At 41.9% G+C, this 27,845-nt stretch overlaps 1 protein-coding gene and 1 long non-coding RNA gene across 15 annotated transcripts; one reads left to right on the top strand and one right to left on the bottom strand.

The window, feature by feature from the left end:
* Positions 1 to 55: 55 nt before the first annotated feature.
* On the bottom strand, positions 56 to 27,775 carry LOC103646033 (uncharacterized). Of its 9 annotated transcripts, none has more exons than XM_020548172.3 (8): positions 27,417 to 27,775; positions 24,647 to 25,249; positions 23,847 to 24,336; positions 2,489 to 3,192; positions 2,096 to 2,423; positions 1,702 to 1,957; positions 407 to 1,599; positions 56 to 295 (listed from the first exon to the last, which is right to left on the bottom strand). In XM_020548172.3, coding segments are annotated over exons 1-8 (3,768 nt in total). In that variant the 5' UTR covers positions 27,609 to 27,775; the 3' UTR covers positions 56 to 293. The 9 variants fall into 9 exon arrangements, with proteins under 9 accessions (XP_020403761.1, XP_020403762.1, XP_035821094.1 ...); XM_020548173.3 differs by having other exon boundaries at positions 24,671 to 25,249; XM_035965201.1 differs by lacking the exon at positions 27,417 to 27,775 and adding an exon at positions 27,224 to 27,317.
* On the top strand, positions 10,856 to 16,949 carry LOC103646031 (uncharacterized). Of its 6 annotated transcripts, none has more exons than XR_002267092.3 (3): positions 10,856 to 11,443; positions 12,763 to 13,243; positions 13,569 to 13,911. It is a non-coding gene; the product is annotated as an uncharacterized lncRNA (long non-coding RNA). The 6 variants fall into 6 exon arrangements; XR_002267095.3 differs by adding an exon at positions 16,909 to 16,949 and having other exon boundaries at positions 10,882 to 11,443; positions 12,763 to 13,698; XR_002267093.3 differs by adding an exon at positions 16,222 to 16,591 and having other exon boundaries at positions 10,882 to 11,443; positions 12,763 to 13,698.
* Positions 27,776 to 27,845: the final 70 nt, after the last annotated feature.

Here is a 27,845-nt window from a genome sequence, read left to right as displayed (position 1 = left end):
GTACCCACGTTCTTAAGGTTAAGAACGTGGGTACCGTCGAACTTACTTCTCTAAGTTCGTCCAAAAATCGCCGTCGGCTATATTCGTCGGTAAACCCACGTTCTTACGGTAAGTTCGACGGCCTATTACATTAAGTTTGACGGTTTTTCACCCACGTTCTTTAACCAGTTTCCTGTAGTGCGAGAAGGGTCGATCATGTTGCTTGCTGCAGACATGTCCCAACCTATACAATTCTGTTGTAACCTCCTTTGATGTAGTCGGCACTCGGCAGGTAGGCGTCGCTTCCTTGCCATTTCTTGTGGTTCATGAAAAGAGTCATTCAAGAAATAAAAAAAATATGAGTTATAGTCATGATCATCTAGTGCTGACAAAAGAAACTAGAAGGGCTTTTTATGGTAGCACTCACATGGATTGCAATCCACATCAGCCAATTCTTCGCTGTTGTTTCTACTCATTCTTTTGCTGCGTTTCAAACCCTCTATGGTTACTCGAGGAAGCCTTTTGGCCTTTCTACCACACTTCTTAGCTTGCTCTGGGATAGAAAGCGCTATCTGCTGATGCGTGCCCTTTTCATTCAGTCTGCTGCTGCGTCTCAGGGCCTCTGTGGTAACTGGAGAAAGTGTCGCTCCCTTTCTACCATGCTTCTTGGCTTGCTCCTGAGACGGCGCTACTTGATGGTGCTTGCCTTTTTCACTAAGTCGGCTGCTGCGTCTCAAACCCTCTGTGATAACTTGAGGAAGAGGTTCGCTCTTTCTACCACGCTTCTTAGATTGCTCAGGAGTAGGAGGTGCTGCTTGCTGGCGGGTAGCTATTTCATCGAGTCCGATGCTGCATTTCAAAGCCCCTGTAGTAGCTGCAGCAGGATCTTTAACATTTCTACCACGCTTCTTCGATTGCAGCTTGGTAGGAGGTGCTACTTGCTCCTGTTCATTGAGTCTGATGCAGCATTCCGAACCCTCAGCGGTAACTGGAGCAGGAGATTCGACCATTCTGTCATGCTTCTTAAACTGCTCCCGGGTAAGAGGTGCTGCTTGCTCCCGTGTAGTTGCTACTGCCAGAAAGTCAAATGCAAGTCTAGGGTCGTGGTCGATTCTGATCAAAGTGCTCCTCACAGTATTCTGAAAGGAGATTTTCCCATCAACCAAGCGCCCATCTTCGGTTACAGGCAATTCAACTGCTCCAGTAGCTGAAGAGCCATGAGAAGCTGGTTCTGCGTTTGGTACCGCTGTTGCTGTGAGTTGCAAAGGAGAGCTGTTAAGCAGGGTGCTTGATGAACTGAATTTTCTTGTAGTATAACCAACATTGAGTGTGATAGAGAACTTTGGTGGGAGATCACTTCCAGGGGTAAACTGACATGCAAGTTGCTGAATTGTGTCAGTAGCTGATAAGTCGGATATATTCTGTCCGTGTTGCTCATGTTTAGCTAAATTGTCAGCATGAGGATACTCAACAGCAGGCTTGAAAATTGCATTCAGCAACTCTTTCTCATCAGTGGCATTAAAAAAACAACCTCTATCTCTTGTGTCCTTGACGATCTTCTGCCAAACGGAATTGCTGTTGAACAGAGTGGTTCCATTCCCCACAATCCATAAGCAATGCCTACAACAAAATGTTAAAAATTAAATAGTTTTATCATCATGCACCAGATAAAAGATTATGAAGTAATTGATGTGAAATTTAAATGCTCGGCGCAGAACTTACTTGGCCCTTGTTAGAGCCACGTTAGTCCTCTGTAAGTTTGATAGAAACCCAACTGTACCAGCTCCATTACTCCTGACTGTTGATATGATAATTATATCTTCCTCCGCGCCTTGGAAACCATCCACAGATTTTACTTTCACTGAGAAATAATCATACTTCCTGCAGGGCTTCCCAACCTTTTCCTGTATAGCTCTAACTTGAGCATTGTATGGACACACAACACCAATAGAAAGCTTGCTTCGTGTAGAAAGCGTCTCTACAATAGATAAAAAGGCAAAAACGTTATAACTTGCCCAAACATAAACTGACTTGATCTTGATCAAATGATATAATACTTATTAGAGAAAGAAATTAAACATACAACTACAGCACTGTACATTATGGCTGCCCTTACCTTTTAACAAACTCTGCACTATCATCACAACTGCATCGACTTCTAATGAGTTTTTAAGGCTCCGACCATGCATTTCATTTGTTTCATGGCTGCCATCAATATTTATAAATGAATATGGCCTAAACAGTTTTCCTGCTAAAAACATCTTATTATAGTCCTTGTGACTGACATTGGGGCCATCAGATAGCTTGCCATCATAAAATGTACCAACTGGAAACCTGCTAATGTCTGGATGCATCCTGTACTGGATATTGAGAAGGTGCTTACTATAGCCTAGGGAACTCAACCTCTCAAAAACACTTCGTCCAAAGTTAGCACTATCAGATATCTGCAGAACCATATTACATGTCAATACAAAGAACATAAGCAGAAGTATAAATTTAAGGAGCTTACTTTGCTCTTCACAAGGGAAGGTAATTGATACTCATCGCCGATGAGAACAGCATGCCTTATGCCAGGCAACTGCAGAGGAATTAAGGTTTCACACTCTTTGAGCTGAGCAGCCTCATCAATTATCAGCAACTCCAGAGGAATCAATATTTTGGGTTTGTTTAGCAGCTGATGTAAACTTGGAGAAGAATTTCTCATAGGTATATTGTACAACTTGAATGAGCTACAAACTGTACAGATAATCAATCTAGTTCTTGACAGCAGGTATAGTCGAACATCTTGTGCACTGTAACAATTTGGGAGCTCCATGTTCTTACAAAGATATATTAATTCTTGCAGACACAAAGATCTTGCAGCCACAAACTTGGATTTATTGCATGAGTTGGTCCGTATGCAGGCTAGCTGTGAAGGCCAAAGCTCAGGGTTGACCTCCTCTTCTATAGTGCTTCTGAGCAGTTCATCGCTCCATATATCACCACCATTACCAGCATTTATCAAAGTGTGAAGAATTTTGAGCAACTCACGGACCTCCAGCATACATTGAAAGCTCTGTCCTGTTTCCAGGTTTCTTGGATGATCATTGTATAGTATAGTTATGTAACTATGTAAATTCCGAGAAAGTTTATTGTAATCATCTTTCAAATGTTGTTTGAATGTTTTATCCTCATTGTTCAACTGGTACTTGGTCACAGAATTGACAAGAAGATCTATCAGCACGCATAAACAATGCCTCCAGCCTGTATTTGACTTGAAGCATGGCAACAGGCGCTCAGCACGAAAGTTAAGATACACCTTTGAAAGATAATAGTCATTATCTATCTTCATCTTCTTTTTGTTTCCAAACAGAACAATGTCATTCAGGAAGACGGTGCCATCCGAAGACTTCACAGTTAGACTGACGATCCGAGCCGCAATCTCTAACACAGCAGTATTCGTAGGTGCACAGGCAAGTGTCCTCCTGCCCTTGATGAGCATGGCCCATAATATAGAGCTGATAGTTTTAGTTTTACCTGTCCCAGGGGGACCCCATAATAGCTTTATAGATGAAGAGTTGCTATCCATTAATGATACACAATCTGACACTGCATTCAACTGTGAATCATTTAGACCGAATTTCTCAAGGCCAAGCCATTCAATCAACCTACCATCAAAACATTGAGATGGTTGGGAGCATTGGGAACTTTCCGCTTCCGCGGGCTTCAAGAAAAACGATAAAATCAGACATCATGGATAATGTGTGATACATACACTGAATTGTAAAAGAACAAGGGAGAAGTATATTACTTCAAATGCATACAAAATGTCATTATTACAAAATTCGATATGCAGGAAATTTTAGCCAAAAAAACTGTTGTACTCTTGAGAAAAATCTCCATGGAAAACAAGGTGGCTAAAGCTTGGCAAAACAGCAATTTACACACGGATTGTGATATTGAAGTTTCTAAGCCCTATATAAATGCTAATATTAGGAATATTAATATGTCAAAAAGACACATTGTATCGCTTACTTTGTGTGCATAGGACCAACACACCTTTGGCTTGAACTCCCACGCCTTAGTTACGGGACCACTACTCTTTTTGTTCTGAAGCTCAAAGAGATTACTACAATTTTGTCCCAAATGAAGGCATCTCCATATGCGATTGTATGTCTTCATATTTATAAGGAACACAAGAAACAGTGGCCTTTTTGGAATTTTTGTATGACAGTCTGCCTCAACGAGAATGGCAGATGACAAGTGAACAACACACCAGTCCGGAGGGAACCCATCTTCTTCTCCAGTTTTAATTACCGAACCTAACACAAATGATGACTTGTTTTGTGTCAAATCAGACACATGCCTTGGCTTATGTGAGGACAGGACAATTATATCATTCTCCACTGGTACATATGTCTCCCTTGACTTCTCATCCTTCACTGGTTCTGCAACTCGAAAACCGAGTATTGGTTTACTAGCATCAAGATTTCCCACCTGTGTTACTTCTATAAAGTTTGCCTCAGAATAACCATCTAGCGATGAGAATACATCAGCATGTACTTCTTCAATCAGCGGCCAAGTAAACGAATCCAAGTAACTCTCAAATGACGTGAAAGTATCCGGTATCCGCTTGACCTGCAATGAATATCCAGATGGCTTTTTAGTTCATTGCAGTAAAACTCTATGATAACTTAACAATGGAGCTAGAAATAATAAAAGTTCATCAGTGAGAAAATAGAGAAGATAATACAACATTTTTACTGGAACCATAAATAAAATATGCATTCCATATAGTTAATTGCAGTGGTGAAATGTAACAAGCTAAGTATATGACAACATGAATTATTCATTTAACTAACATCAGAATCCAAACGGTTCTATCTATTAGAGTGGACACACTAACCAATTCAACCCAATAGTTTAAGCTGCTAGAAGAAGGTAGAAAATCAAATATACACTTCAACAGCCCCACTCACGTGTAGCAAGGAAAAAAAAGGAGAAAATGTGTAAATAAAGGGTCGGAGGCACAAATAAAGCCTTTGCCAGAATTCGAACTCGAGGCCTCTAGCTCCGATAGAGTGGACGCAATAACCAATTCAACTCAAAATCTTAATCTGTTAGGAAGAGGTTGACAACTCACTTAAATTACATTCTAATATCCCTCTCACGTCGAGCCTCTCCATGTTCTGAGGCATGGAATAGGAGCAACCCACTTAAATTATTTCATTTTAATGGCGCTAGCAGGATTCATACTCGTGAAATCTGGCTCTGGTACTATATTAAGTTTCATGTACCAACCAGTTCAATCCAAAAACTTATATTACTCCCTCCATCCCATAATATAAGGCATAACCACTTTTTGTTTGTCATAAAATAAGATGTGCTCTCTCTAAATACATATACATCAATGCAGTAGTACTAGTGCTGATAGAGAAAAATTAAATATATTTCTTGGTCTTTGAACCAAAAGTGGTTATGTATTATATACTTGAGCGGAGAGTATATTCTAACACTACCTTTCAAGACAGCGTGCGTAAAAAAAGATGAAGTTGATGAGACAACTTATATTTGGTATTTCTGTGTGAATGGTCTCGCTGGTCACAAGTTCAAAGCAGCCCCTCCGTATTTGAGGGAATAAAGCTTGCATCGGTTTATCACATTCCAGACCTCACTCATTTTGCCAGCACTACGTTTGCCCTTTTATTTGCATAGAATCAATAACTAAAGACAACTGACATCAATCAACCATCGAGGGAACTTAAAAACAAAAAACTTGTTTGAATCCAATACTCTAGAAAATCCTACTGAACATGCCGATTTTATGAATTATCAAAGCATCAAACAGAAATATCAGTATCACTGTATCAGGAAAAGACTTATCAGCAAAAATCCTGTTTGAATCCCGTTGGAGAACCAGCCGATTTTATGGCATATCAAAGTATCAACAGCAAATACCAGTACAAGAAGCAAAAGAGGCAGCCAACAATCAGATCCAGTCCAGGAAAAGGCCAATATACTCTACTCAATCCTAAATTCGTAGTATTCAACTATTCAAGCCAGTCTCAAGCCACATTTCTGAACAGGGACAGAGAATGCCGAAAGCATACAACTGTCGGCGAAGGAGACAGGAGTACTGCTAGGATGGGTACCGGTGGCCAAAGCACTAGGTAGACCGGAAGCCGTACCTGGTCCCGGAGCAGGCACTGGACCGACGCGACATCGAAACTCTATCGTCGTTGCAGCTACGCACTCCATCTCGTAGATCGATCGAAACATTCTGTTTCTGGCCGGCGAGCGACCGCCGGTACCAGCGGGCTGCGGCGATGAGCAAGTAGCCGCTACGGAGGACGAAGGTGTGGAGACTGGGATGGGCCTAGCTGGGCCAAAGTTGATGAGCCCTAAATGGACGTGGGCTACGAGCTTGTTCCAGCCCAATCTACACAGAGAGGATCTGCACAGGATGACGAATTGACGATGATCGACGACCACCCACACACACGCAAAACTTTCGACACATATACGTTGACATACTTGTACTGAGGCATCAAAAACTTTTGACATATATCTTCGGATAAAAAAACACCCAACAGTATTGAAGCATGAGAGTAAAACCTGATAAAAGCATCTGCTCAAAATCAAGATCAGTTCTTGTCCATGCGAGCAGACAAGTTGCTGGCTTCATGCAGCAGAGGACCACACACATGCTGAAACAGAACTAACCAAGCGCAAGCAAAACTACGGCACCTTGGCAAATCAAAATAAAATCTGAATATAGGGGGGAAAAAAGGCGCCAGGCAATGTGCACCTTTTTCCTGAGGAGATCCCTGTCGAAGATGTCGCTGACAGACCAAGAGAAGACCTGGTTGTCAAGGTAGCTGAGACCAAACTTGCCGTCCTTCTTCGCCCTCGCCCAGTACATGGCCACAGCCTCGAACCCCTCCGTCTGCCTTCGCCGCTTCTTCTTCCACGAGCGCTTATCATATCCATTGCCATTCATCTTCCTCCTCACTTTTGCTCTTTGGAGTCGTCCTACAAGGTAGGAGGAGGAACGGGAGCCGATGCAAATGATGCCAAGAGGCCGTTGGGTTTCCTTTTGTTTTGTTGACGCCTTGACGGTATGCGGGCGATTTGCTAATGGCACTGGGCAATGCAGTAAATAATGAGTTCATTGCTCTCGAAAAACCGTTGCACTTCCCCATGGTAGCAACGAGTACGCGCGCATGATAAATGCAGCGAGATGAGCATGGCGTATGCACCTTTACGAACGGCCAACCACGCGTAACTCCCTCGTTTACGGATGGCTTTGTATCTTTGAGACCTTCCGCTTAATGAAAATTATGATAAGGCACGCTCGTGAAAATATAATTTATATTTTGAGACGGCCCTTGCTATGGCTCTTGAGGAATTAATCTCAAGCAAATCCATAGATATCTATAACATCAAGGATCAAGAAGCTAGTAGCTGTGAAAACACAGGAGCTACAGCACTGGGCTCTACCACATATACATGTGCCATTGTCAGGATCGAGCAAGAAAGACGCTGATAATGGCAAAAAAAAATACTCAAATTACTCCCCTTCCCTCACCTATGAACAATATCCATGTAACCTCTTAAAGAATTTTTAGTTTATTTTACTCCTCGCTCTTTTGAGTTGGTTCAATTTGCCCTTTAACAAAAAAATGTCTTATTTATTTACTTATATACATACTATGAATTCAGTTCAACTTTTGTTGATAGTAGATAATAACGTAATTTAACTTAGAAAATGTATTATATTTTTTATTGGTTAAGGATCAGATAAGATAATATTTTACTGGTAAAAAACTAAATATGAAATAATAATAAAAAATTGTCATATTTTTCTAACATAATTTATGATATCTTTAATCGCCTCAAAAACATAAACTTGAAATTTAACTTATATAGAGAGATTCGTCTTTTTCATTTCTTTTATGTACATGTTGAATTTCATATTTTTTCGAAGTGATTGATGACATCATAACTTATGTTAGAAGATTATGATAAGTATTATTATTATTTTGTATTTAGTTTTCTGTCATTGAAGTTATTGTCTTGTCTGATCTTTAAACTATCAAAATAATTATAAACAACCATAAACCCTAAACAAAATTATGTTATTAGCTACTAACCAGTAAAGTTTAAACAAAAAATGGTTTGTACATAAAGAAATGAAAAGAACATTTTTTGTTAAAATGTAAATTGAACCAACTCAAAGGAACGCCAAAGTAAAATGAACTAAAAATACTTTATGATGATATGTGAACATTGTCCATGAGCTAGTGGATCTGGGGGCCCGGCAACCAAATCGGAGTAGCCATTGGGGCGATCAAGGTTAGGATGCGACTGCTACGAGGGCATTAAGCCATTCTTAGTGCAGTTTTATGGAAGTTTCGTTCTTATTAAATGATATGCTATATAAGCAAATATAACAACATGATATATATACAATTTAAAGAAGAGAGACAAGATAGTGTTTTATGGGAGATGAGAGAGTGATTGTTCATACAGTCATGCGGCAACAAAATATTGTATAAGTATAGTTGGTTTTTGCTTCGAATTAAAGCATGTTATTCGGACGGTTGCAACTGCAACAAAATATTATAAGTATAGTTGGCACATCAATATAATGAGTCTTACGTAGTTACGTGGGGCTATAAGACAACAACGAGGGATGACAATAGGTATCTGAAACCAGATACCTGACGGGTAAAACCTAAGGCATGGGTATGACGAATTTTGATACCCGTGGGTATTTTATTATATCATTTATTATATCCATCGGGTATGGTGGGCATAAGTATGTTTTCTCTTGTCCCATTCCCGCTACTTGATAGAAAATCCGCTAACATATGACATGTGAGTTTGGATAAAGGGACTTGTTATCTCCCATGCATGGACTAGACTTGTATGGTGATTCCATTTAATGCTAAATATTGTTGACCTTGTGATAAAATTATGTTTAGTTCGATGAATTTAACACGCTATCACAAAGATAATATGATATTTTAGCATTATTTCAATATTGATGAGGTATGGTGTTTCAACATTTTGTAATCATCAATACTTACTTTTATGATTCAAATGATCATGTCTATTGTAATGTTAGTTGGTATGGTTACCTGATGGGTACCTGCTACCCGCGGTGGGTATGAGTATGGTGTAATTTTGTACCTATGATGGGTAGTCGATATTGGTTTGAGACATTTTTCTCTAGTGGGTACGAATATGGCTTTGTGTGCTTATTGAGTACCTTACACGTTGTCATCTCTAACAACGATCACAAAAGTTTTCTCTATTGGATACGGATATGGCTTGGAGTTTTTCAAAAAGTTTTCTTTTCGCACACCCTGAATAGCGTAAACATGCGGTGTCTAGACGGTTATCAACTTGGGATAACACCCTGCTCAACTAAACATATTCCACCACGTTTTCATTAAACTTAGCTAACACCTTTCTCATTCTTTTCCACTATTTTTTTTTCGACAACTTGATGCATGTTTCATTATTACAAGAAAACATCATTTACTTGGGATCATACCGGCAACGCGAGTAGCGTTGTCAGTAGTAGGTCGCCGAACACGCAACGCTAAGACTAGCAAGATTATAACACCCCGTAGTGTACAACCATGACTAATCATCTGGACGACTAGAGCATAGGCTGCATTGCATCGTTCTGTCCTCAAAGCAAGCCGAGTACAGCGTCGCGAGGTCGGAGTTGCCAGCGGCAGTCCGCAGTCCAGTCCCTGCCGCTTGTCTGCTAGTGGAATGAGAAAACCGAAAGAGATTTGAGAAGGCTAAATTTTTTTTCTTATAAAAATTGATTAAGAAGAGAATTTTAGTTTCAATCTACTCCGATTTTATGGTCCAAACTAGTCCGATCTGCGCAGTCTCTCCCGCCGAGCCCGTCGAAGACATACCAGCGATTCCGTGTCTGCCAAATGCACCAAACACCAGGATGACCAGTGAATCAAATCCCTTCCCCTGTGCAGCCGATACCAATTCCCTGCTTCGTGTCCACCCTTTCTGCTACTAGAAAGTTTAATGTCGTGAACATGTAACTATGTAAAGGGGTAACTTTAGAAACTAAATTATAGCCCCTAAACTTTTTATTTGGAAGGGCTCATTTGGTCATATCGTTGGATAATTTAGAGACTAAAGTAGACGACTAAACTTTAGTCAATTACAGTTTAGAAGGTGGGAAATCTATATACTACTTCTTAGAGCATCTCCAAGAGCTCTCCATAAAACTACTCCTCAAAATCAGTTTTAAGGGACATCTAAATAATAAGTGGGGGTAGATTTTAATCCTTTCTCCAACAGATCCTTTAAAGCGGCAGTTTGTTTCTGGGGAGCCAAAAAACCCCTCATTTGTAGCTACAAATGAGGGAGTTTTAAGGGCTATGAAAAAGTTGGGAGCGCTTTAGGGGAACTGTTGGAGACATGTTTTTGTGTTTTTCCCAAAAAAATAGATTTAGGGGAGACTTCTGGGGAGCTTTTGGAGATGCTCTTAAGAGCATAACGAGGGCGTCCACCATGCCCCCGCCTGCTCCCACCGTGCCCCCGTCCCATCAGCGTCAGCAACCCTCTGCGCTCGCGCAAATCCCTCCCGAGATCGCCGCCGATCCGAAGCAGCGGCACCGTGCCCCTCCCTCCACAGCGTCCGTGCCCCCGCTCTGTCTCGCCTCTATCACGCACCCTGCGTTCCCCGCCCACATTCCTGCCCCCTTCCAACCTCAGCGTCTCCTTCCATTGACAACCAGCCTTCGATGACTACGCCGGACCATACGCGCGTCGCCCCCTTCCCGGCGTGATGGTCGCGCCCCACCCACCCACCCCCATCCCTTCAACGGAGCCCCAGCCCGTGGGCGTCCACACCCAGAAGGCCCCCACCTGTCCCCGCCTCTGCCAACGCTCCTGCCCCGCACACCCACCCGCCGCTCCCGCGTTGTCCGCCCCCGTCATGAATTGCCCTCTTCCATGTGCACCACAGAAATCTCGGCGCAAGATCCCCCCGAAACCTCGCCATACCCTACTGCGAGGCGTACCATTCGACAGCGAGGCCCTCCTTGGCGGGAACGGCGTGGTAGTCGTGGAGGCTAAGACGCTCCACCTCGACGTGTGCGTTGAACCACACGCTGTGCTTGTCCTTGCATAACCTGGTGAGGATTTGGCCGCATCATCCCGCTGAGCATCGCGTGCGACGGCAGGCCCTGCTGCTCCCAGGTGTCAGTGCGAGATAGGAGAGCGCGAACCTGGCCGAGCTCCATGTGAGGCAGTCCCAAGGCACACGGGCCTCGCGGTGGCCCAAGGACGTCGGGCGGAAGTCGTGCCGAGCTACTTCCCTGCCTACGCCAAAGACGCCCAACGCAGAGAAGAGGATGCCCACCAGCGACGTCCCGTGCTGCGACCGCCACGCGAAGAAGGCTGACGGCATGCCCCGCTCCGATATGCCCAACAGCTGGTACGAGTCATTGCTCGCATATTATTCTGCTCGACTACTTAGCATGGAGAAGCTGCTTATGCGTTGTTCAACATAGGACCTATTCTGAAATGAGACTCCCTCCCAGCCACTCTGCCTCCTCAAAATCTGTAACTTAGACTCTTTGGCTTGGCTGGTACACCCATTGCGGTGAATTTCTGTTACTAAATTGATGCATGCACCCACTTTGGATGAAACACAGAGGCCTTTCATTCTGCAATCACAGAGGCCTATAGGTTGAAGCAATTTGGAAATGTTACAAAGCTTGCAAGAGTTCAGAGTGCATGAGATCAGTTGCTAGAGAATTAATTTCTATATATGTAGACATTGTTCTATCACAAACCAAACCACTTGACAGACAACACTTTATTCTGATTACATACAACACTTTATTCACTTTATTCAGTGTTACAAACAACTTGTACACTTTCAGTACAGGTTCTGCTATCTGCATATAGATACACAATTTGCAGCCTACACCACTTTGAAAATTCAGTTTCAGAGGTCTGAAACAGCTCTGCACCCAATCTGACAGGGAGCTTCGTAACACTATTATCTCCAAATTACACACAGTAACAAGACCAATTATTTGCATAAACTTGTTCACCTTACTGTGATCTTCAAATTATATATATAAAATTTAGCCCAAAACCAAATGGATTAGCCACAAATGAGCTCCAAAATTGGTACCTTTTACTGAATTTCAGTTTTAATTAACTGAACCAATTTCAGTCACGAGTAACCCAATAGTCCATTTTCAGTCAACTTTTTCTCCACTTTTTGTGTAGGATCATATCCATCACCCTTAAATACATTTATACACCAACTTATGGTCTTCAATTCCTCTATAGAAACCATAGTTCAAAACCTTATGAATTATGCACAACAGCACAAGGAAGCTCCAAAGTCTGTCACAATCACTGAAATTCAGACTTAGGCACTATTCTAAATCTGAAAATTCAGAATTCAGCCTACACCACTTTGAACAACCTGCGTATTTTTGCAACATAAACAGACACTTCATATAAATAGACATCTACCTTTTTAGTTTGTACTAAATTTCAGTTTCTATGGCAGTTTTCAGTTTGTATAGATTTTCAGTTTCTGCAACCTGTATATTTTCAGCAACATTTATATTCCCATACCTACTATTGATGCATACTTTTTGCAACATGTATATGTTTTATGCAAGTTGCTATGCATGTTTTCGGTTTCTACAGATCAAAGTTTGTGCCTACCATTTCAACGTGCTATGCATGTTTTTGCAACTCTGAATATGGTACCATTTTGTGCATGGGCAGGGACCGGGAAAAAGACATGGGACAAATAGAAGACATCTAAAGCTTTCCAAGGCAGATGCCTCCAGAGGATATCTACTCTCTGGTCATATGATCAATGCATAGATCACTTCAGACAATCAAATAACAGTAGTATACATAGAAATGCAACATGTAAGTATTTCCTTTCTATGTCTAACAGTAGTTTACAAATATATTCCACATATAACCATATTAGCTTAATTGATCTATGTATAAATTATGATTATTAGAATAAATTTTAATTCCAAATATCCAAACATGGCCTAAATAAATACTGAATTGGACATTGTATTTAAATAGACAACAGGGAACATGAGCATATCACCAGACACACACTAGAACTCATAAAACAGGGATACTATGCTATTAGTCTCTCTTAAATGCAGTACATGGAAGCAAGGTTTATGATCAGATTTTTGTATACCAGAGAACACTCAAGTCTCCCAACTGCCCGCCTGCCGAGGTGAGCTCCGAATGCCTGCCCTCCACCTCTGATCCGTGTTGCGGCTTCGCTCCTGTGTGGAGCAAGTTAATTTTTTTTAACATGCATCAACATAGATGTCGTCCAATTACGACTGAAGCAAAAAAATATTGCAAGGCTAAACACTCGGGTCAATTGCTATGTCTAGGTAATTAGTTTTTTGTTTAAGTTTCATTTAGTCTATATGTTTGATTTTTCCCCTTGCCTACAGACCAGCCTAGGTATTCATCACTTGTGAAAAAAAGAATATCAGTGTTGATGGTAAAAAAAGTATGGATGCTTAAAAGTCTTGCTCATTTCTTGGTAGGTTGGATGTGGCTCCACCAGCACTGCCTCCCTACTTCCTCTACTGCTGCGGCTACTGCTACATGATCTATCGTGCCTGTTTTTCTAGGAATCTTAATGGCATCAGGCTGGCATTTTGTTTAACTCATTAGGTGCGTCAACACTGAAATTCACTCTTACGGTCATGTTTTGTTATTGCATTAGAGTTTGCAGCATGAATCAGGGACATCCAATGTTGTTAGATCTATTAATGCGATGTTCTCTGTCTTATTTTTATCCTACAAGTCATTTCGAGATATGTGGTTGCTATCAGATGCGGGCAATGTCAACTTTATTATTGGAATTGTTAACTTGACACTCATTCACCTTCTGGACTGAAAACCAAGACAGTACTACATCTATTTAGTTAAACATATATTACTTGGCTGCTAACACAACTAAGAGAAATACTGAAAATCAATCCTTCAGTACTCTTGCCTATGCTAGCATATTTGTTCATATAGTACTCTTGCTGACATTTCCACTATCACAGCAGCATCTCTACTACTATTTGTGTTTTTTTATATAAATGTATTTTATCATATTGATTTCGTCCATGCAAGAGGATCTCTATCGTGTTTCGCAAGTTAGGAGCCGTCAAGCACCTGTTCGGTTTTGTGTAGAACTTCACGCTCCTTCCTATCCCGGATACTTATATCTTTACTCAAATGATGGTGTCTAGTAACAACGATAGCCTATCATTGACTTGGACGAGTAGCCATAAATCTCTTTCAACAACTTATGTCACGTCGCAACGCACGGGCACTTACCTAGTAAACACCCATAAGTTTGACTAGATTTGCTCAATTCTAAAATATATGCTCATATATTGCACACGGCGCTTTATGAAGCCTAGTCGAAACAGGCCTGAAAAATAGAGGTATTATGTGACCTGAGTTTTTTTTTTTTTTTTTGATATCGTGTGGTCAAAACAGAGTTAAATTCCGTCTGCTTTTGGACATCTTTTTGGTTAGTAGGTAGCCACAATATTGCCGGACCTACTGACCTGTGGTTCTCAAAAGAAGTTGCTTTTCCTTGAACAAAAATGCAGCAGCCAGCAGCACCACGGCCCACGGGTGATAGCTCGGTACGAGTACGAAGACAAAGCTGTTGGTTGCTTTCTAACAGTTTAGATATTTTGCCCCTGCTTGCTGTGTGGCGTCAAAACTCAAAAGGTTTATCATTCATGCTCAAGCTACGCGGAGTCGCGGACAAAACGAGCGTCTCCAGAATCCAAATGAGGCAGGCGATTTTTCACCGCATTTCGCCCAAAAACCTTTGCTCCTTCCACTTGCAGGGTAACTGCGACTCCACGTAACAATGGCTTATTCCAATACCCATGTGCCCACACCTGTCCATGCATTTGTTACAAATATTTTTCTAATAAGGTGTGATTTTATCCTTTTATTTAGAATGGTTAGGAGTAATATCCCACTAGCCAATTATTCCATACAATTCTCGTGTATGGGAGTTCTACACCTCCCTCGTATACCTATACTTGTCGTGGAATCGTAGGGAGTCATGGGGCGTAATTTCTATATATAAATATGTATCGATAATGAACAAAAAGTCACAAAAGTTCATTTACACTCTTCTCCCTCTTTACTAGTACGGTGTCCGTGCGTTACAACAGAAAACAAATTATTCGTTAAATACTCATTACCTATGAATATCTATGTTTTTTAAGCGGTGTGGTAGACTGAATACCTTATTTAAACAATATCTATATATGTGAGGTAATTGTTAGAAACAGACTTATTAATCTCTGCAACACCAATTACATTTTGAACAACGCTAATTCGTCGCCAAAATGTCCTGGCTACATTTTGAACCGTTGTATTTTACTTTTCTTTTCATATTGAGCACTTGATTATTCTGGTTGGTTATTACCATCCTTTTCACGGTTGACATTCTTGCTCAATGTTGGATGTAGACCTAACCAAGCTCATTCAAAATAATAAAGTAGAGGTCAGGCCACTAGTTGTCTCAGTTATCAAAACTTTGCATGCAACTTTCAATCTTCTCATTTTTTTATAATTGATGACAACCATACAAAGATAGAAATTAAAGTGTTTAATTCCAAACTTACACTTCACGAAGTATGAATTAATAACTTGGTTTGGATTTGTGTTGCTTGCCAAGCACTTTGCACACTATTAAAGTTTTGGACAAATTTCATAAACCCTATTTTGATAGTATTTGCTCCCCTACATATGTGCTAGGTGTTTGGATTTGAATCTTGCACATATGCTAATTTAAAATTATGGAAGAAGCAAAGCTACCAAATGTTGCTAAGGTGCCTAAGATAAAACTTTGAAGTGTGTATACCATTTGTAATACCACTTGTAATATTGATTCATTATTTGGTTTCGACCCTTAACACTTGAGATAGCTAGACCTCAAAGAGACTAGAAACATTTGTGAGACCAAAATTACTAGAAAGATTTCTAGATACCAATTAAAAAAGCAAATAATATTAAGTCTAGCTATCGCTTAACATATGCATGCTAGTTCATCAAATTATCAATCAAAAAATATTAAAATACATATCATAAACAAGAATGTTGGGGGCCTTCGTCTTCCGAAGGTCCTCAAAAACACGACTAACATATTTCCCAAGTATAATATATGTACAGGAACCTTCGGACATGAAATGAAGTTATACAATAATATGGAGAGCGCGGTTCGGGAGAAGGATGAATCAATGCTGAAGCTACCCGTGAAGAAGCTTCGGCTTAACGATGGAAAATGAAACCGACTTAAAGGGGAAAAGGTTGTCTAGTCCTCGATAGATTTCTCTAAGTCAATAGTAAGTGTCGAGGGCATGAATGTAATTCTACACAGGTTGCGCCCTGTGCCTATAAATAGATAAATAGTGACACTGCACTGTTCACGCTGACTGATATTCACTCACACGTCACACTTGGACTTTTACCTTCCGTTAAGCCGAAGGTATAAATGTAATTCAATACTGTCCATGTTTATTCATGATAATATAATAAAAATGTTCTGATAATGCCATATGATTATTCATGTCAATACCCGTGTTTCATATGCCTCTACTTGACTTATTATATACTGAAATTATGAAGGTACGTCCTTCATAACCTTCGTCTGAAGATCATTATATCCTAAGGGAGATAATGCTTCAAAAGACGAAGGTCTATAACCACTAGCATTTTGTGTTGTCTTGTTCTTAACTCATAGCATTTGAGAACAAGTCCCCAACAAAGAAAGGTACAATTGATAAAAATATCATGTTCTGTAAGTGTTGGCCAGCATATGAAAGTACATATTTCTAATACAATAATCATGTTTGTTAGGGGTATGCTTCGTCGCCGAAGATTCTGTAAGAAGAAACACCTTCGGCAGATCCTCTTAAAAGCAGTGCCGAAGCTATCATCCATAAAGCTTCGGCATAATGACATGTCTCAAGACGAAGGAGTGAACCGACTTAAAGATGAAATGACCAATCGACCCGTGATAGCTTGTATTATGATTGTAAGCATTTGTAAAGGGCATGAATGTAATCTCTCACAGGCTGCGTCCTGTGCCTATAAATAGATGAACAGTACTCCTATACTGTTCACGCTGACTTGCATTCATTCGCACGTCACACTCGAACTTTCACCTTCTGTCAAGCCGAAGGTATTAATGTAATTCAATATTATCCATGTTTATTCATGATTATATAATAAAAATATCTGAATGATATCATATGATTATTCATGTTTTTATGTGTCATATGATCCCGCTTTCCATTATTTATTAAGATGATGAAGGTACGTCTTTCAGGGCCTTCGTCTGTAGATCATTATATCCTAAGGGAAATAATGCTTCGAAGGACGAAGGCCTTTAACCATTAACTTTTATGTTGCCTTGTTCTTAATTTATAGTATTTGAGAACAAGTCCCCAACAATGTTCATAAGCTTTCTACACCTACTTGTGTGCTTAAAAGAGATCTTCTCTCCTCTTGATAATTTCTTGTTCACATCTCTCCCCCTTGTCATTTTCTATATTTTATACCATTATCCTTTGACCGTTTTCTCTCCCTTTGTGTATCATTGTCTTCTCATCTTTTGTATAAACTTTCTATCTTTGTCACCCCCCTTGTACGAGTTTTTTACCTTTTCTATGTCAATTTTCTTTCCCTTTACCGTGAATTACCATAGAGGGTGAACCAAGGATAGAATAGCACGTTAAAAATGGGAGGTCCCATTTTGTTGAGGAGGAATGTTAAAGGAAGGACTTTTCTTTAAAACAACAGTTGTCTCTGAGATCATCTCGATGTGAAAGGGAAATAGGCTTACACCTTTTCCTAAATTGATTTTGGTGGTTGAATTGCCCACCACAAATAATTGGACTAACTAGTTTGCTCTAGTCTATAAGTTTTACAGGTGCCAAAGGTTCACAACAAGCCAATAAAAAGACCAAAGAAGGGTTCAAATAAAGAGAGCTAAAGACATCCCAAAGGCACCCTGGTCTGGCGCACCGGACAGTGTCCGGTGCACCAGGGAACTCAACGCTGAACTCCTCACCTTCGAGAAAATGGGAGGCTGCTCCGCTATAATTCACCGGACTGTTCGGAGAAGCACCGGACAGTGTCCGGTGTGCCAGCGGAGCAACGACTACTTCGCGCCAACGGTCGACTGCAAACGCATTCAATGCGCTACAGTGCGCGCCAGAGTCAGAGCAGCGACAAACGGCGCACCGGACAGTCTACAGGACCTGTCCGGTGCACCACCGGACAACCCAGAGGCCCCACCAGTCAGAGCTCCAACGGTCAGAACCCAACGGCCGACTGACGTGGCTGGCGCACCGGACTGTCCGGTGCGCCATGCGACAGCAGTCTTCTAACGGCCACTTTTGTTGGTTGGGGCTATAAATACCCCAACCACCCCACATTCAATTGCATCTAAGTTTTCCACCTTCAACACATTACAAGAGCTATAGCATTCAATTCTAGACACAACCAAAGAGATCAAATCCTCTCCCAAGTCTGGAATCACTCCAAATTAAATAGTGACTAGAGAGAGCGACATTTGTGTTCATTTGAGCTCTTGCGCTTGGATTGCTTCTTTTCTTTCTCATTTTTTCTTGTGATCAAAACTCAATTGTAACCAAGGCAAGAGACACCAATTGTGTGGTGGTCCTTGCGGGAACTTTGTGTTCCGTTTGATTGAGAAGAGAAGCTCACTCGGTCTAAGTGACCGTTTGAGAGAGGGGAAGGGTTGAAAGAGACCCGGTCTTTGTGACCACCTCAACGGGGAGTAGGTTTGCAAGAACCGAACCTCGGTAAAAAAAATCATCGTGTCTCACTCTTTATTTGCTCACGATTTGTTTTTCACCCTCTCTCTCGGACTCGTTCACATTTCTAACGCTAACCCGGCTTGTAGTTGTGCTTAAGTTTATAAATTTCAGATTCGCCCTATTCACCCTCCCTCTAGGCGACTTTCAATTGGTATCAAAGCCCGGTGCTTCATTAGACCCTAACCACTCGAAGTGATGTCGGGAGCATCCGCCAAGAGGGAGATCGGGACCGGCGAGAAGCCCGCCACAAGCCATGGGAAGGCTCCATCCGGGGAATCCGCCAACAAGGTGAAGGGATCCCCTTCACACGACAAGTCGCGTCGGAGCGGTGACAAGAAGAAGAAGATGAGGAAGGTGGTCTACTACGAGACCGACTCTTCGTCGCCATCCACCTCCAGCTCCGACACGCCGTCCGTAACTTCTAAGCGCCATGAGCGCAAGAAGTTTAGTAAGATTCCCCTACGCTACCCTCGCATTTCCAAACGTACTCCATTACTTTCCGTCCCATTAGGCAAACCACCTATGTTTGATGGTGAAGATTATAATATGTGGAGTGATAAAATGAGGCATCATCTAACCTCACTCCACACTAGCATTTGGGATGTTGTTGATATTGGAGTACATGTACCATCACCAGGGGATGAAGACTATGATTCAGACGAGGTCGCCAAAATCCGACACTTCAACTCCCAAGCCACCACTATACTCCTTGCCTCTTTAAGTCGAGAGGAGTATAACAAGGTGCAAGGGTTAAAAAGCGCCAAGGAGATTTGGGACGTGCTCAAGACCGCGTATGAAGGAGACGAGGTGACCAAGATCACCAAGCGGGAGACGATCGAGGGGGAGCTTGGTCGCTTCCGGCTTCGCCAAGGGGAGGAGCCACAAGAAATGTACAACCGGCTCAAGACCTTGGTGAACCAAGTGCGCAACCTCGGGAGCAAAAAATGGGATGACCATGAAATGGTTAAGGTTATTCTAAGATCCCTCGTTTTTCTTAACCCTACGCAAGTTCAATTAATTCGTGGTAATCCTAGATACACACTAATGTCTCCCGAAGAAGTGATAGGAAATTTTGTGAGCTTTGAGTTGGTGATCAAAGGCTCAAAGAAAATCATCGAGCTAGATGGCCCCTCCACGCCCGAAGAACAACCGGTCGCATTCAAGGCAACGGAGGAGAAGAAGGAGGAGTCTACATCAAGTAGACAACCCATCGACGCCTCTAAGCTCGACAATGAGGAGATGGCGCTCATCATTGATAGTCGCCTAGAGGGGGGGTGAATAGGGCGAAACTGAAATTTACAAATATAAACACAACTACGAGCCGGATTAACGTTAGAAATTGAAAACGAGTCCGCGAGAGAGGGTGCAAAACAAATCGCAAACAAATGAAGAGTGAGACACACAGATTTGTTTTACCGAGGTTCGGTTCTCGCAAACCTACTCCCCGTTGAGGAGGCCACAAAGGCCGGGTCTCTTTCAACCCTTCCCTCTCTCAAACGGTCCCTTGGACCGAGTGAGCTTCTCTTCTCAAATCAAAGCCGGGAACAAAACTTCCCCGCAAGGGCCACCACACAATTGGTGCCTCTTGCCTTGATTACAATGGAGTTTTGATCACAAGAACAAGTGAGAAAGAAAAGAAGCAATCCAAGCGCAAGAGCTCAAAAGAACACGACAAATCTCTCTCGCTAATCACTAAAGCCTTGTGTGGAATTGGAGAGGATTTTATCTCTTTGGTGTGTCTAGAATTGAATGCCTAGCTCTTGTAAGTGGTTGAGAAGTGGAAAACTTGGTTGCAATGAATGGTGGGGTGGTTGGGGTATTTATAGCCCCAACCACCAAACTTGACCGTTGGTGGAGGCTGTCTGTTCGATGGCGCACCGGACATGTCCGGTGCACACCGGACATGTCCGGTGCCCCAGCCACGTCACTAGTGTCGTTGGAATCTGACCGTTGGAGTTCTGACTTCTGGGCCCGCCTCGATGTCCGGTGGCGCACCGGACATGAACTGTTCACTGTCCGGTGCGCCAGCACAGGCGTGCCTGACGCCTGCGCGCTCTGGCGCGCATTTATTGCTGTTGCAGGCGACCGTTGGCGCGAAGTAGCCGTTACTCCGAGGATGCACCGGACAGTCCGGTGCACACCGGACATGTCCGGTGAATTATAGCGGAGCAGCCTTCGTGAAATCCCGAGGCTGGCGAGTTCCAGAGGCCGCTCTTCCTTGGAGCACCGGACACTGTTCGGTGTACACCGGACAGTCCGATGAATTATAGCGCGAGTGCCCCTGTAAATTTCCGAAGGTGGCGAGTTCGAGTTGGAGTCCTCTGGTGCACCGGACACTGTCCGGTGGTGCACCAGACAGTCCGGTGCGCCAAACCAGAGGAGCCTTCGGTTGCTCCTTTGCTCTTTTGTTGAACTCAATACTTGGTCTTTTTATTGGCTAAGTGTGAACCTTTTGCACCTGTACAACTTATACACTAGAATAAACTAGTTAGTCCAAAGATTTGTGTTGGGCAATTCAACCACCAAAATTATATAGGAACTAGGTGTAAGCCTAATTCCCTTTCAATCATCAAGAGCTTCCGCCAAATCCTCAAACAAAGGAGGGGGAAAGATTACAAGCACCGCTCCAAGAAAGTTTGCTACAAGTGTGGTAAGCCCGGTCATTTTATTGCAAAATGTCCACTATCTAGTGACACAGGCGACGACAAGAAGGGCAAGAGGAGAGAAAAGAAGAGATACCACAAGAAGAGGGGCGGCGATGCCCATGTGTGCCGCGAGTGGGACTCCGACGAGAGCTCCACCGACTCCTCCTCCGACGAGGACGCCGCCAACATCGCCGTCACCAAGGGCCTCCTCTTCCCCAATGTCGGCCACAAGTGCCTCATGGCAAAGGACGGCAAAAGGAAGAAGGTAAAATTAAGATCCTCCACTAAATATGCTTCCTCTAGCGATGAAGATAATTCTAGTGAAAATGAGGAGGATAACTTACACACCCTTTTTGCCAACCTAAACATGCAACAAAAAGAAAAATTAAATGAATTAATTAGTGCTATTCATGAGAAGGATGAACTCTTGGACTCCCAAGAGGACTTCCTAATTAAGGAAAATAAGAAGCATGTTAAGGTTAAAAATGCTTACGCTCTAGAAGTAGAAAAATATGAAAAACTATCTAGTGAGCTAAGCACTTGCCATGATACTATTGCCAACCTTAGAAATAAAAATGCTAAACTAATTGTTAAGGTTGATTCTAATATTTGTGATGTTTCAATTTCCAATCTTAGAGATGATAATGTTAACTTACTTGCTAAGATTGAAGAATTGAATGTCTCTCTTGCTAGCCTTAAGATTAAAAATGAAAAATTAATTGCTAAGGCTAAAGAATTAGAAGTTTGCAATGCTTCCATTTCCGATCTTAGAGATAACAATGATATTTCACGTGCTAAGATTGTTGAACTCAATTCTTGAAAACCCTCTACATCTACCATTGAGCATGTCACTATTTGCACTAGATGTAGAGATGTTAACATTGATGCTATTCATGATCACATAGCTTTAATTAAACAACAAAATGATCATATAGCAAAATTAGATGCTAAAATTGCCGAGCATGACTTAGAAAATGAAAAATTTAAATTTGCTAGAAGCATGCTCTATAGTGGGAGACGCCCTGGCATCAAGGATGGCATTGGCTTCCAAAAGGGAGGCAATGTCAAACTTAATGCCCCTCCTAAAAGATTGTCTAATTTTGTTAAGGGCAAGGCTCCCATGCCTCAGGATAACGAGGGTTACATTTTGTACCCTGCCGGTTATCCCGAGAGCAAAATTAGGAGAATTCATTCTAGGAAGTCTCACTCTGGCCCTAATCATGCTTTTATGTATAAGGGTGAGACATCTAGTTCTAGGCAATCAACCTGTGCAAAATTGCCTAAGAAGAAAACTCATGCTGCATCAAATGATCATAACATTGCATTTAAAACTTTTGATGCATCTTATGTGCTAACCAACAAATCAGGCAAGGTAGTTGCCAAGTATGTTGGGGGCAAACACAAGGGCTCAAAGACTTGTGTTTGGGTACCCAAAGTTCTTGTATCTAATGTCAAAGGACTCAAAACCGTTTGGGTACCTAAAATCAAGAACTAAATTTGTTTTGTAGGTTTATGCATCCGGGGGCTCAAGTTGGATCATCGATAGCGGGTACACAAACCATATGACAGGGGAGAAGAAAATGTTCTCCTCCTATGAGAAAAACCAAGATCCCCAAAGAGCTATCACATTCAGGGATGGAAATTAAGGTTTGGTAAAAGGATTGGGTAAAACTGCCATATCACCTGACCATTCCATTTCAAATGTTTTTCTTGTAGATTCTTTAGATTATAACTTGCTTTCGGTTTCGCAATTATGTAAGATGGGTTACAACTGTCTTTTTATGGATATAGGTGTTACTGTCTTTAGAAGAAGTGATGATTCAATAGCATTTAAGGGAGTGTTAGAGGGTCAGCTATACTTAGTAGATTTTGATAGAGCTGAACTCGACACTTGCTTAATTGCTAAGACTAACATGGGCTGGCTCTGGCATCGCCGACTAGCACATGTTGGTATGAAGAATCTTCACAAGCTTCTAAAGGGAGAACACATTTTGGGACTAACAAATGTTCATTTTGAGAAAGACAGAGTTTGTAGCGCATGTCAGGCAAGGAAGCAAGTTGGTGTTCATCATCCACACAAGAACATTATGACGACTGACAGGCCACTCGAGCTCCTACATATGGACCTATTCGGCCCGATTGCTTACATAAGCATCGGCGGGAGTAAGTACTGTCTAGTTATTGTGGATGATTATTCTCGCTTCGCTTGGGTATTCTTTTTGCAGGAAAAATCTCATACCCAAGAGAACTTAAAGGGATTCTTGAGACGGGCTCAAAAGGAGTTCGGCTTAAGGATCAAGAAGATCTATCAGCACGCATAAACAATGCCTCCAGCCTGTATTTGACTTGAAGCATGGCAACAGGCGCTCAGCACGAGAGTTAAGATACACCTTTGAAAGATAATAGTCATTATCTATCTTCATCTTCTTTTTGTTTCCAAACAGAACAATGTCATTCAGGAAGACGGTGCCATCTGAAGACTTCGCAGTTAGATTGACGATCCGAGCCGCAATCTCTAACACAGCAGTATTCGTAGGTGCACAGGCAAGTGTCCTCCTGCCCTTGATGAGCATGGCCCATAATATAGAGCTGATAGTTTTAGTTTTACCTGTCCCAGGGGGACCCCATAATAGCTTTATAGATGAAGAGTTGCTATCCATTAATGATACACAATCTGACACTGCATTCAACTGTGAATCATTTAGACCGAATTTCTCAAGGCCAAGCCATTCAATCAACCTACCATCAAAACATTGAGATGGTTGGGAGCATTGGGAACTTTCCGCTTCCGCGGGCTTCAAGAAAAACGATAAAATCAGACATCATGGATAATGTGTGATACATACACTGAATTGTAAAAGAACAAGGGAGAAGTATATTACTTCAAATGCATACAAAATGTCATTATTACAAAATTCGATATGCAGGAAATTTTAGCCAAAAAACCGTTGTACTCTTGAGAAAAATCTCCATGGAAAACAAGGTGGCTAAAGCTTGGCAAAACAGCAATTTACACACGGATTGTGATATTGAAGTTTCTAAGCCCTATATAAATGCTAATATTAGGAATATTAATATGTCAAAAAGACACATTGTATCGCTTACTTTGTGTGCATAGGACCAACACACCTTTGGCTTGAACTCCCACGCCTTAGTTACGGGACCACTACTCTTTTTGTTCTGAAGCTCAAAGAGATTACTACAATTTTGTCCCAAATGAAGGCATCTCCATATGCGATTGTATGTCTTCATATTTATAAGGAACACAAGAAACAGTGGCCTTTTTGGAATTTTTGTATGACAGTCTGCCTCAACGAGAATGGCAGATGACAAGTGAACAACACACCAGTCCGGAGGGAACCCATCTTCTTCTCCAGTTTTAATTACCGAACCTAACACAAATGATGACTTGTTTTGTGTCAAATCAGACACATGCCTTGGCTTATGTGAGGACAGGACAATTATATCATTCTCCACTGGTACATATGTCTCCCTTGACTTCTCATCCTTCACTGGTTCTGCAACTCGAAAACCGAGTATTGGTTTACTAGCATCAAGATTTCCCACCTGTGTTACTTCTATAAAGTTTGCCTCAGAATAACCATCTAGCGATGAGAATACATCAGCATGTACTTCTTCAATCAGCGGCCAAGTAAACGAATCCAAGTAACTCTCAAATGACGTGAAAGTATCCGGTATCCGCTTGACCTGCAATGAATATCCAGATGGCTTTTTAGTTCATTGCAGTAAAACTCTATGATAACTTAACAATGGAGCTAGAAATAATAAAAGTTCATCAGTGAGAAAATAAAGATAATACAACATTTTTACTGGAACCATAAATAAAATATGCATTCCATATAGTTAATTGCAGTGGTGAAATGTAACAAGCTAAGTATATGACAACATGAATTATTCATTTAACTAACATCAGAATCCAAACGGTTCTATCTATTAGAGTGGACACACTAACCAATTAAACCCAATAGTTTAAGCTGCTAGAAGAAGGTAGAAAATCAAATATACACTTCAACAGCCCCACTCACGTGTAGCAAGGAAAAAAAAGGAGAAAATGTGTAAATAAAGGGTCGGAGGCACAAATAAAGCCTTTGCCAGAATTCGAACTCGAGGCCTCTAGCTCCGATAGAGTGGACACAATAACCAATTCAACTCAAAATCTTAATCTGTTAGGAAGAGGTTGACAACTCACTTAAATTACATTCTAATATCCCTCTCACGTCGAGCCTCTCCATGTTCTGAGGCATGGAATAGGAGCAACCCACTTAAATTATTTCATTTTAATGGCGCTAGCAGGATTCATACTCGTGAAATCTGGCTCTGGTACTATATTAAGTTTCATGTACCAACCAGTTCAATCCAAAAACTTATATTACTCCCTCCATCCCATAATATAAGGCATAACCACTTTTTGTTTGTCATAAAATAAGATGTGCTCTCTCTAAATACATATACATCAATGCAGTAGTACTAGTGCTGATAGAGAAAAATTAAATATATTTCTTGGTCTTTGAACCAAAAGTGGTTATGTATTATATACTTGAGCGGAGAGTATATTCTAACACTACCTTTCAAGACAGCGTGCGTAAAAAAAGATGAAGTTGATGAGACAACTTATATTTGGTATTTCTGTGTGAATGGTCTCGCTGGTCACAAGTTCAAAGCAGCCCCTCCGTATTTGAGGGAATAAAGCTTGCATCGGTTTATCACATTCCAGACCTCACTCATTTTGCCAGCACTACGTTTGCCCTTTTATTTGCATAGAATCAATAACTAAAGACAACTGACATCAATCAACCATCGAGGGAACTTAAAAACAAAAAACTTGTTTGAATCCAATACTCTAGAAAATCCTACTGAACATGCCGATTTTATGAATTATCAAAGCATCAAACAGAAATATCAGTATCACTGTATCAGGAAAAGACTTATCAGCAAAAATCCTGTTTGAATCCCGTTGGAGAACCAGCCGATTTTATGGCATATCAAAGTATCAACAGCAAATACCAGTACAAGAAGCAAAAGAGGCAGCCAACAATCAGATCCAGTCCAGGAAAAGGCCAATATACTCTACTCAATCCTAAATTCGTAGTATTCAACTATTCAAGCCAGTCTCAAGCCACATTTCTGAACAGGGACAGAGAATGCCGAAAGCATACAACTGTCGGCGAAGGAGACAGGAGTACTGCTAGGATGGGTACCGGTGGCCAAAGCACTAGGTAGACCGGAAGCCGTACCTGGTCCCGGAGCAGGCACTGGACCGACGCGACATCGAAACTCTATCGTCGTTGCAGCTACGCACTCCATCTCGTAGATCGATCGAAACATTCTGTTTCTGGCCGGCGAGCGACCGCCGGTACCAGCGGGCTGCGGCGATGAGCAAGTAGCCGCTACGGAGGACGAAGGTGTGGAGACTGGGATGGGCCTAGCTGGGCCAAAGTTGATGAGCCCTAAATGGACGTGGGCTACGAGCTTGTTCCAGCCCAATCTACACAGAGAGGATCTGCACAGGATGACGAATTGACGATGATCGACGACCACCCACACACACGCAAAACTTTCGACACATATACGTTGACATACTTGTACTGAGGCATCAAAAACTTTTGACATATATCTTCGGATAAAAAAACACCCAACAGTATTGAAGCATGAGAGTAAAACCTGATAAAAGCATCTGCTCAAAATCAAGATCAGTTCTTGTCCATGCGAGCAGACAAGTTGCTGGCTTCATGCAGCAGAGGACCACACACATGCTGAAACAGAACTAACCAAGCGCAAGCAAAACTACGGCACCTTGGCAAATCAAAATAAAATCTGAATATAGGGGGGAAAAAAGGCGCCAGGCAATGTGCACCTTTTTCCTGAGGAGATCCCTGTCGAAGATGTCGCTGACAGACCAAGAGAAGACCTGGTTGTCAAGGTAGCTGAGACCAAACTTGCCGTCCTTCTTCGCCCTCGCCCAGTACATGGCCACAGCCTCGAACCCCTCCGTCTGCCTTCGCCGCTTCTTCTTCCACGAGCGCTTATCATATCCATTGCCATTCATCTTCCTCCTCACTTTTGCTCTTTGGAGTCGTCCTACAAGGTAGGAGGAGGAACGGGAGCCGATGCAAATGATGCCAAGAGGCCGTTGGGTTTCCTTTTGTTTTGTTGACGCCTTGACGGTATGCGGGCGATTTGCTAATGGCACTGGGCAATGCAGTAAATAATGAGTTCATTGCTCTCGAAAAACCGTTGCACTTCCCCATGGTAGCAACGAGTACGCGCGCATGATAAATGCAGC

Source organism: Zea mays, chromosome 2, assembly GCF_902167145.1.
Source record: "Zea mays cultivar B73 chromosome 2, Zm-B73-REFERENCE-NAM-5.0, whole genome shotgun sequence".
NCBI classification, from domain to species: domain Eukaryota; kingdom Viridiplantae; phylum Streptophyta; class Magnoliopsida; order Poales; family Poaceae; genus Zea; species Zea mays.
Note: the sequence above shows the minus strand (reverse complement) of the source record. Positions and strands in the feature narration are given on the sequence as shown.